Genomic DNA, 12,075 nt, shown 5'->3' on the forward strand with positions numbered 1-12,075 from the left:
ATGGACACCTGATTTGCCCATTCTGGGTGCCCAAATCTTAACTGAAATACTAAGGTAGGGTGAATTCTATTTGGAAACTTATATATAACCATATCTCAAGTTGTTCTTTAACTTAGGACTTTATGTATATAAGCTAAAGATTTATTGATAGTAACTGAGCTCATGATATGGAATAAAAACTATATTCAGTCAACTTAAAGACAAATATATACAACTACAAATACTGTTAATGGATTTTAATTGCAATTTGCAGTTCTGCCCCACTAAGGAGGAAGGAAGAACCCTTCATCTGAATGGCCAAGAAATGGTCTGGCTAGGACCTCCACATTGTTTTTCTCCTCACCCTTAGACCCCCTTTTGCTGATCCTATCTGGGAGTGGTGGCTGCTCTCCAAAGAGGACCCCTCAGTAGCCATGCCTCCTGCTGTACATGCCTTTATGGAGTACCCCCTACATTCCATCTGATCTGGCCCTATGTAACCAAGAGACTGGGGCAGAGATGACGTAACTTCCGCCCTGGTCTCTCTACTCTTGCTCTGGGGTAAGTCAGCCATCATGTAAGAAACCTAACTATCCTAAGCACCATGCTCAGAAAGTCAGCTAGCCACATGCGGCTGTTCCAGCCTTTCCAGCCAAGGGGCTAGATGTGTGTGTGAAACAACCACCCTCGTGTCCAGCCCAGTGAGTTCTTTGTCACATCTTCAGCCCTAATCACGAATGCATGACAAACTTGAGAGAACTGACCAGCTGAGTCCAATCAACTCAGAACCATGAGAGAAATAAATTATTTTTGTAAGCCACTGAGTTTGGGGATAGTTTATTACACAACAATAGAAAATTGGAACCCTTATCTTTCTTAACCCCTGTCTTTCTGCACTGGGACGTTGACTGAGTTCATTTGCTCTTGCAAATGCTAATATTCCTTTTGTGTCCAGTGCTGATGGGGGCTACACCTCCCTCCAGTGTGCTCTATAAAATGCTGGCCGTCTTCTTAGTCATAAAAAGCCTTCTGTGTGCCTTTTTTAATCCTGGGGATGCTTTTGCTCTGTTTTCCTGGCCTTACAGCTCTTTTAAACATGTACCTGGCTTGTGGTCTTTAAAGTAGCAGCAGCAAAACAAAGAATTACAGTCTTCAACCTTAAGTGAAAAAAAGTTATTTCCTCACTGAGCACTAAAGTCACACCCACCCCCAGGCACTTCTGTGACACTTCCCATATAACACGTTTAGACTTCCTCCAGGCACAGCTGACTTTGGCCAAAACTGTTTAATCATTCTCACATCACATCAGCATATGGTTGAACTATTCGTTTTCATTGTCTCTCCCAAACCTTCTAAATCCGTGTCTAGGAACATTGGATGAAATATATGAGACCCACAGAGTGTCTAGCATGGAGCCAAGCATGGGACGCAGCTCCGTACTATGTGTTCTCTTTTTTTCCCCCCAATGAAGCTTGAAGAGAAATGTGTATGTTTAAAAACTTAAAAAATATATATATTTATTTTATTTTTGGCTGCATCAGGTCTTAGTTGCAGCAAGAGGGATCTTCATTACAGCATGTGGGATCCTCCGCTGCAGCGCGTGAGCTCCTGGTTGCAGTGCACAAGCTTCTCTCTAGTTGTGGCACTTGGGCTTAGTTGCCCGACCAGGGATCAAACCCGAGTCTCCTGCATTGGAAGGCAGATTCTTAACCACTGGAACACCAGGGAAGTCCCTAAAAAATTTATATATTGATTGTGTATAAAACAAAGTAAATTTCTCACTTAAAAGAAAAATAATCAGACAGTGGAATACTCTGCAGCAAAGAAAATGTACCAATTATGGCTGCGTGCATCAGAGAAAGATATGTCACAATAGAATACATGGTATATACTTCTATTTCTGTAAAGTTTAAGAGCAGTGAACATCAAATTTTGCATTTTAGGCATACATGATCTATGGTTAAAAACATAAAGCACATTTATGATTATCATCAAAGTCAGGAGCATGTTAATTAACCCTTTATTGGAGAGGTCACACAGGGGTCAGTGAAGGCACTAAAACTGTTTCTTAACCCAAGTGGTAGTTACATGGGTATTTACTTCCTAGTTATAATTTAAGTTGTACTTACATATTTTAAACAAATCTATATGAATGATATACTTACCAGTTAAAAAAAAAGTTTTTAAAAAGCAGTCAAGAGACTTCTAGATCCTAGATGTATGTTTTTAAATAGATATGCTAAGCACCTATATGCAAATGTATGATTTTTTCAGATTAAAAAGTAATATATATTCATTATAGAAAATCTGTGTAATAGAGAGAAAAATAAAAATCATCCATAATCCTACCACTTTTGACATTTTGAGATAACCACCCTGGACATTTTGGTTTATTTCTTTGCAGTTTCTGCAGTCTTTTGGTGACTTTCTCTCTCTCTCTCTCTCTCTTTTTTTAAAGCAAAATTAGGAACATACCACACGTTGTTTTGAAAGCTGATTTTTTTCTCGTACCATATCATGAGCACTTTCCCATACTTTGACACTCCTTTGAAATAGTAATTTGCTATTGAAACTAGCCACAGGCTTAAGAATCACCCCATCCAATTAGTTCCCCAAGGAAATGTTCTACATTTTTGATACTGTCAGCCCCTAAGCTATAAAAAATATGAACCGGCATTCAGAGAAAATATGAAAATTATCTGCTCCCTGTTAGAATTTTATTTCTAGAGTTCTAATAAAATCAAAACAGAGACCATGCGCATGCAAATAAAACCTTTAGAATTTAGATCGGAGAACAGCAACAATTATTCCTATAAAAGTGAAAATTCAGCTCTTAGATGAAGAATACTAAAGTGCCGATCAATAGACTAATAGTGCCCTTCGACAAGGAATTCTTCTCTAAAGTTTTGTTATAAAAAAGCATTTTCGGACTTCCTAGGTGGCACAGTGGGTAAGAATCAGCCTGCCAATGCAGGGGACATGGGTTCAAGCCCTGCCCCAGGAAGATACCACATGCCGCCCTGTGCACCACAGCTATTGAGCCCATGTGCCACAACTACTGAAGCCCACGCACCTAGAGCCCGTGCTCTGCAACAGGAAAGGCCACCGCAATCAGAAGCCCACGCACCACAACGAAGAGCAGCCCCCATTCACCACAACTAGAGAAAGCCCGTGTGCAGCAACGAAGACCCAACACAGCCAATTAAATAAATAAATAAATAAATAAATTTATTTTTTAAAAAAGGCATTTTCATGCTCAGGACAAGTTGGGAACCATAGATATTTTTAGAACCTTTCTTTTCACTATTTTTAACTTGTAAAAACTCAAGATTTTCCTTGTGTGGAATGACATGAAAGTTCTTTTCTTGTGTTTCTTTGGTTGAGTATCATAGCTGTTTCTTGATGTTTATAAAAATTAGCATGAGGATAGTTTAGATACATTTAGGTAATTTTCTTAATGGTTTTTCCATAGCCCGCCTACTAAGGAGTGAGACACCCTTTAATAAAGATACAAGATTCATTCCAAAGTTTATCTGTTATGTGTTGTGGTGTACAGTATTTACCTTATTAGATGGTTTCTTTATATTTCTCTTTTTTACAGCTAGCATATTTTTCAAAAGTACTATTACTATAAATATCTAGAGTTTATTTAAGAAAAGGGTAAAAGTTATATTTGGGGATATGTGTCGATAATTTTAACTTTAGTTTTTTTTCAGCCAGATTACTCCTAAATATTTAGCAGTAAAAGTTAGCTAGCTTCAATGTTGTCAGTATAACAATAAGGAAAATAAGATTTTTGAAGTTTATTTCAGAGTAATGGGTAATTGAAAAACTTGAATAAAAATGTTGTACACATGAAACTCATAAATGTTATAAACCAATGTTATCTCAAAAAAAAGGCAAACGTCTTTCAGCTTTTTCTATGAAATGATGAAATCATTGTATTTGAGTTTTTGCCAAATGATAACCTTATCAATTTGTTAGCTTTTCTGTGTCCAAGTCCATTAAATATATTAAGTAAGATATGACAGATGTTTTTCTTTTTGAAATTAAGAACATCTGTGTAGGGAGTATTTAGGGGTAAAGCAGATGAGACTTTGTGCTTTATATGTTTGTAAAAGATGTTGAATGTGAAAAAGTGGTAAGTAATATAGAAGTAGTCTTACATGCCTAAATTTTGATGTGTTGCCTCTTTATGCCTATTTTTAAAACTTAATGTAAAATTATTTGAATAAGATCATAGGTTTTGTTTTGAAATAAAGTTATCGCAGTGAGATCAAACAATATAAAAAAAGGACAAGTATCACTTTTCTTTACAGTAGAATTGGTAGAGAAAGTTCATTTCATCATTTATATATTTTCCATCTCCAGTGATTTTTCTTTATAATAAGATATTGCCAGTCATTTAGTCATAAAGAATTACTTCTGTTATTTCCAGACAGATGTTATATTTTTCTAATTAGTAGTTTATGCCTTAAAGACTAAAATAAAATGATAATGTCATACAAATTTGATTCTTTCAACCCCATGATTTTTTTCATTTTATTATGTAACCATAATACAAGTTTTCAAGTTTTCTCAGCCTTGGCACTATTGACATTTGGGGAGACAGTTCTTCGTTGTGAGGGGCCCTTCTGTGCTTTGAAGGATGTTTAGCAGCATCTCTGGCCTCTACCCGCAAGACTCCAGTAGCACTCCCCAGTTCCAGACATTGCCAGGTATCCCCTTGGGGCAAAACTGACTCCAGTTGAGAATCACTGCTGTAGTGTATTTACTAAAATTCTTATGCCTTTCAGGAGCATAATATGGAGTAAAGCAGTGTACCACTAGTAGCTAGGCACAAAATCAACAGAACAGAAAAGCTGCTGGGCTGTATTTTGGGTAGTTCAGCAAAACTAAAGAGGTCAGAAACAGTAACTACATTTCTTAATCAAAGTCTAGATTGTCTAGGTAATTGGTACAGAACAGACACTGGGAACATTGTAGTGAGTGCCACACAGGGAAATAAAATTAGTTAATAGCTACAGATGTCATTTATGGCTGTTTTTCTTCAATCTTTATTTTAAAACGTGAAGCAGCAGGATTTGCAGAAACTAAAGGACGCATGAAGGTCCTATACTATTTTATGTTACTCTCAAATCACAGTAATTTCCATGGCATCCTGGAATAAAAACGTGTTTCACTCCTTTTGTCATTATATCTACAACAGGTGATGCCCAGTGCCCTGCTGGGAACATCATTAATCCAACTTCCTCTCCAAAATTTTTGGCATTCTGTATCATGACGAGCACTCAGTGGGCAAGCCAGTTTACAGGGTGTTTTTCCGTTTAAACATATGCCAGAGAAAAAAATTCTAATATAGCTATTTGAGAGAAAAGCAAAATGATTTCAAATTTTATTAAATTGGCTGTGCAGGACGGAGAAATGTACAAGTCTTAGCTGCCAGCATCTGTTAAGCTTAACATGCATTTGAAAGCTAATAGAAATTATTGATGGAGAGTCCAAAAGGTAGTTGACATTGCTAAACTTTTTGAGGTGGGTGTCAAGAAGAAAGTAAAGCAGAACCAAATTCTGAACACTAGGAGAGAACCCTATTCACCAGGTCTATCTTGTTTCCTTTACTCCATGACTTCTACCTGCTGCAGAACAAGGCACAAAAAGGAAAAAAAGAAAGTATTCTTTTACACTGTATTGCAGTGTAAGGTCTTCCTTGATTGTTTTTTTACTGAATGAATTGAGAGTAATCCTTTTTTTAAACCCCATCTCAATGTTAATATAAAATCAGACTTCTCACGTAGGTGGATGATTGTAACTTTATTGCCATTAAAAGATTTCAAAATGCATTCATGCCTCTTTGTACACATAATGAAAAATGGGCACCATAATGAAGATTGATATTTCCTTAAGTCTGCTTAGTTTAATTCTGCTGTCTGCTCTTCTACAGTGCCGTGTCTCTAATTGTACACAGTTTAGTGATATCTAGGAATATAAAGTTGTTGCCCATAAGTAAAAATCACAAAGTTGGTTTAAAAAAAAAGATTGGCTTTTCTTTTAGTTTTCCTAAAATAAAGCGATTTCAGTAATTTTATTCAGTAACTTCTTGACTGCTAAAACTTTGGTTGCCTCTGATAATGCACTATCATAAACAAAGGTGTAAAGGATGTCATATATATAACATGTATGTGTGGAGGTATATATAGTATAGTATATATAGTATACATTTAGGGATGTATCTCAAGTGAAGAATTAAGAATTGCTAGATGAAAATGTTTAGAATTTTTGATGTATATGGCTAACTGCTCTTTCAGAAATGCTGTGACAACATACTCTACCACCATCATAGAAGTAGAAATCTCTACTGACTTTTCAATTCTTATCCTGAACCCTCCATCTACTCTTTCTTAATCTACTCATGAAAACTCTTATCATGTCCCATTTTATCTTTCAGCTTTGTTTACAGTGATTTTTGCCACAGCTTTAAACTTTTTATATAGTCAGTGTCTTCTTTTAGAGAGTCTGTGGTATTTAGAATTTTTGTCATCTCTAAAAATGTTTTTGAAAGATCCCTACATTTGTATTATATTATTTCAGATTTTACATGGACATCAGTTTCCTGTGGAATTTATTTTGATGTAAGATATGTTTTAGGTATTTAAATATGCTATTTCCAAATGATTAACAGTTGTCTCATCATCTTTTATTAAATAATCTTTCTCTAATGGCCAAAAAAAAAAAGAAAAGAAAGAAAAGATTGGACTTCCAAAAGTAAAATCATTCCGTACTATAGTTGTTCAAGGAAGCCTCTTAACTGTGTTAAGGGTACTTGTGTAGTAGATTTTATTTGTCCCTTTAACTGGAGATATTCCAAAAGTGCCTAAGGCAGCACCTGGCACTTAGTAGACAGTAAATAGTTGCTGAATGAATGTGTGGGAAGCGGGTACCTTGGTGTGGAAGTATTCTTTATCATACAACATAAAAAAAATGTTTAAAAAGTAGAGAAAAACATGTACAAAAGGAGGCATATAACCATCACCCAGCTTGAGCAGTTACCAACTCATGGCCAATCTTGTTTTAATCATACCATACCTACTTTTCCCTTCCCATATTATTTTGAAGCAAATCCCAGATATAATTTCACTCACAAATATTTCAGTGTCTATCTCTAAAAGACTAGGTCTCTTTTCTTTAAATATGACATTATTACACCTGAAAAATTAAAATAATTCTTTAACAGCGTCGGTATCCTGTCAGTCTTCAAGTTTTCAATTGTCTCATAAATGTCATTTTTTTTTACAGTTTTACATTTGAATCAGGACTCAAAAAAGATCCACAGACTGTGATTATTCAATATACAGCATTTCTTAAGTATTTTTTGACCTTTGGTTTTCCAGTCTTCTGTTTTCTCCCTTGTAATTTATTTGTTGAAGAACTGGGTTATTTGTATTTGCAGCATTTCCCACAGCCTAGACTTTGCTGATTGTATCCTAATAGTGTCACTTACTTAAGTGTCACATATTCCTCTGTCTCCTGTATTTCCTGTAAACTAGTAGTTGGAGCTAAAGGCTTAATCAGATTCAGATTCAGTTTTCTTTTTGGCAAGCCCAAAAAGAAGGTGGTGGCCAAATCGTAATGACAGCATTATTGGCTTTTTGTTCAGTGCCCTGCAAATTGAGTTTGCTAACATTTGTTGAGTATTTTCTTTGTGCCTAGCAATGTGCTTATGTTCTATAGGCATTATGTCATTTAATCATATTTAAGCTTTGTAATACTAGTACATATCAATTTTTATCTGATGACTAGACCTCTTATTAGAACCAAGTAATCTTAAATGTCTTTAAAACAAACTGCTTGGTGTATACCCCATTGTCACTTATGTGATTTAATTTGGAATTCTATCCAAACTTTCTTTTTACTGGATTCATTTAGAGCTATACAAAAATCACTTGCATTAAAGGCATTTTAAAAAATATTTTAATAATAAAGCTCAGAGACCTATCATTTAACTGTGAATTCATTGTACTCAAGCTTTTTGGTACTGAGAATCACCATCCCTTAACCTCACAAAGACCCGATATCTAAACCACAAATAAGGCCAGCAGAATTCAGTATTTCCCGAGTCTCTCTTTCCTCTGCACTTATTGTCTTCTGCAGATGCACTTGTCTCTTTCATCTCTTTCTGCTTTCTTTGCCTGCTCACAGTACTCACAGTATCCTACTGTTGCCCAGTGTGAGAAACTGACTCGTGATTGTAAAAGCAAAACTAGCTTTTCGTTGTTTGTTTACGTATCCTTATTTTGCTCAATTCTCCCCGTAGTCCAAAATTCGGGTGTTTATAAAACCAGACCATTGGAGTTCCAGACTCAAAAAATAAATGTCAAATTATCTTGACCAGCTGACACTTTTGAAGATTAAACTGTTTAATATATGGTTGACGGAGAAAAAGCACCAACTGACGCGAGTCGCAATTAGGTATCAGAGCACTGGGCGCAAAACAGTGCAGAGAGGATCCTGTTGTGCAGCTTTACAAACTGCCATGCAGGGAGTAATTTATTCTTTATATGTCTTAACCTTTCTTCTCCTTTAATAGTTATAACTTTCTCCTTAAGTTTCCAGAATATCATTAGGTGAAGCATTTGATCGGTTGAATAGAAGGAACATAAAGCATTGGTGAATACAGCAAGGAAATAGGAATGAATGTGAAGTTTAATTTCTTACTCTGGTTGTACCTCACTGTGAGACGTTAGACAAGTAGCCAAATTCTCTGTTCTTATTTCTTTAAAACACAATTATTTTACCATGCTTATTCATAAAGAACTTTACGATTCTTATTTGAGATAGTCCTCTGTAAGCTTGTAGTAAGTAGAATTGTGTCTCTCTTTACCTGATCTTACTGGGTGCCCGGGGTAGCATGTGCACGTGCTTGTGCTTAATGAGTAGCTTTGGATGCTGGTGGTATTTGAAAAGTTATACATTTTAAAGGGTATTTTGTTCCCTTTTCCTTGGCAAGACCAAGGAGCTTCCTCTTCTAAGACCAGTGCTGTTTGGACTCAGTGAAAGTACACTTTGTTCTAGAAGAATTGCCATATGAAAGCCTAGAATATATATTGAGTTCTTCCAAGAAAGGGGGAAAAGTCATGTTCTAGGACAGTGAATGCTGACTTGCTGCTGAATGAATGATTGTTATGTGCTCTTTTATTTACAGGCTCGCTTCTCATATGTGCGAATGAAATATCTTTTCTTTTCCTGGTTGGTGGTTTTTGTTGGAAGCTGGATTATATATGTGCAATACTCTACCTATACAGAACTATGCAGGGGAAAGGACTGTAAGAAAATAATAGTAAGTATTTTTTATTTTCTAGTATATGGAAAAACCTATTTTTTATCGAAGTATAGTTGATTTACAATGTTGTGCCGATCTCTGCTGTACAGCGAAGTGACTCAGTTATACACATATATACATCCTTTTTAAAATATTCTTTTCCATTGTGGTTTATCCCAGGAGATTGGATATAGTTCCCTGGGCCATACAGTAGGACCTTGTTGTTTATCCATTCTAAATTTAATAACACATTAAAAATCCTATATTAAGAATACATTATATTTACTACTTATATATGTGCTAAAAATTATTTTCAAAAAGTAAAAGTTAATTTGATTTTGAGTTGTGATGAACTTCTTAGCATTTTCATATGACTGTTAGTATGACTGTTCCCCACTTTGAAAAATCCAGTATTCAGAAATCTGAATATATGATACAGACTAGTGTGAGAGGATCCTTATTACAAAGAGGAATTTTTGTTTTTCAAATATACTTGAAGTTTACTCCAATCAGATGGATTTTTAAATATTTATAGTATGAAAGTGTTATTTGCAGGCAACCTTTCTGGAACACATCTTTTGAATAAATGGAGTCATTCTCAAATACCGAAAATTTATATAAAAAAACCATATGTGTATTTATTATTTAATTTCTATCCTAATTATTGGATATATCTCAGGAAAATCACTCTATCAGTCTAAGATTTGTAATAGCAATTATTGGTTCCATAGCACTTACATTTTAAATGTTTAAGGATAAGTAAATTTAACTCCTTGTTTTTTGCTAATATCTTCTATATAAATAATATTAAAACATTTCACCTGAGAATTATATTTTGACATAATAATTGTTGGGATCCCAATCATCATAACTTATTAACGATTCTATAATTATTGAATGGTTACTTTTCTACCAGGCCAGTGGTGCTAGGTATGTGAATTTAGTAGCGAAGAAGTTATCTTGACCTTATGAACTTAGAGTCTAGCAGGGAAGAAAATGAATAATTACAGTAAGGTAAGGTAAATGTTACAATAGCAAATGTTATAGGAACATAAGACAGGAAGAGCTGAAGCTTTCCAAAGTTCTAAGAAAATAAAAATCAGTTTAACTCCAGGTACTCTGTAAGTCAAGATAAAAAAATTTAAAAAACAATTACGAAAACCATTATTCCCCAGGAGTATTACAGCCTCTTAACTAGGCAGGGGAGAAATTACTAATATAAGAAGCAAGGGAATTAATTAGCAAAGAATAGTCCCAAGTCGAGGAAGGTTGAAAGATGTCAATCCAATTGACTATTCCAAATCCTTGAGGAATTTTAAAATAAGAGGAACCTCTGGAGCCAGGCAATATACTGGATACTTTACATGGTCATTAGTACTTAAAATAATACTGTGAAAGCCCGCCCAAGCCCACTTTACAAATAAAGAAATGTGGCTAGCAGAGAGAACAATTTGTCTGTGATGGTAGAGCCAGAATTTGATCCTAATTCTATCTCCATAGAAAGCGTATGCTCTTTCTGCTACCCAATGTCAGAAAAGACTGATAAATGAAGTTATAGATTAATAAAGCTAACAAAATCCCCCACAAAACTCACCAGCTCACCTTCAATGAAGAAGAAATAAGGGACTTCCCTGGTGGTGCGGTGGTTAAGAATCTGCTTCCCAGTGCAGGGGACAACGAATTTGATCCCTGGTCCAGGAAGATCCCACATGTTACGGAGCAACTAAACCCGTGCACCACAACTACTGAGCCTGTGCTCTAGAGCCCAAGAGCCACAACTGTTGAGCCTACATGCCACAACTACTGAAGCCCATGCATCTAGAGCCCATGCTCCACAAGAGAAGCCACCGCAATGAGAAGCCCGCGCACCACACCAAAGAGTAGCCCCTGCTCAACACAGCTAAAGAAAGCCCATGCGCAGCAACAAAGACCCAATGCAGCCAATAAATACATAAATAAATTTGTTTAAAAAAAAAGAAATAAAAAGTTATATAATCAACTAATAACATGTAAATAACCAAAACTATTTGAAATGTTTATTTCCTTTTTTTAAGGTTACCTTTCTCAAACTGGGTTCCTTGGGGCACATTAAAAGGTATTCTGTGATCAGATATATTTGAAAACAGAGGGTTGAACAAATATAAATAGCTGACTTTACTGGGGACTTCTCAGGATCTTTAATACTACTAATGTGCGTTCTGCATCTTCAGAGAAAGCAAATATACTTGATTAGGAAAAAAATCCATGTCCACTGCAGCCCTCCCAGGAAGACCTATTAACATCATCTGGTTATATTAGAAGTACTGTTCCAAGAGATTAAGCCAAAAGGAAATAGACATGCTTTTATCTTGTTTTTATACAATAGCCTTTAAAATGTAAGACATATATTGGTATATATTCTGAGTGAATTATAATTGAGGTACCACATTATTTTTCCTTTAAGTTCACTTTAATTGATAAGGAACGGAAGCAGAATGTAATTCTAGCATAATTGAATGGTTATCTTTATTTTTTAAATTAATTATTTATTTATTGGCTGCATTGGGTCTTCGTTGCTGCACATGGGCTTTCTCTAGTTGCGATGGGTGGGGGCTACTCTTCGTTGCAGTCAGCAAGCTTCTCATTGCAGTGGCTTCTCTTGTTGCAGAGCACAGGCTCTAGGCACGTGGGCTTCAGTAGTTGTGGCACGTGGGCTCAATAGTTGTGGCTCACAGGCTCTAGAGCGCAGGCTCAGTAGTTGTGGCACATGGGCTTAGTTGCTCCACTGCATGTGGGAT

The 12,075-nt window shown here is 35.7% G+C and overlaps 1 protein-coding gene across 1 annotated transcript in view; it reads left to right on the top strand.

Annotated features, from left to right (window-relative positions):
- Positions 1 to 12,075, top strand: part of DIPK1A (divergent protein kinase domain 1A) — a 109,386-nt gene that overhangs the window by 65,743 nt on the left and 31,568 nt on the right. The window contains exon 2 of the mRNA XM_057712863.1: positions 9,182 to 9,316. Within this exon, the coding sequence (XP_057568846.1) occupies positions 9,182 to 9,316 (135 nt within the window). The remainder of the gene's footprint in view (positions 1 to 9,181; positions 9,317 to 12,075) is intronic.

Source organism: Hippopotamus amphibius, chromosome 1 (genome assembly GCF_030028045.1).
Source record: "Hippopotamus amphibius kiboko isolate mHipAmp2 chromosome 1, mHipAmp2.hap2, whole genome shotgun sequence".
Lineage (NCBI taxonomy): Eukaryota > Metazoa > Chordata > Mammalia > Artiodactyla > Hippopotamidae > Hippopotamus > Hippopotamus amphibius.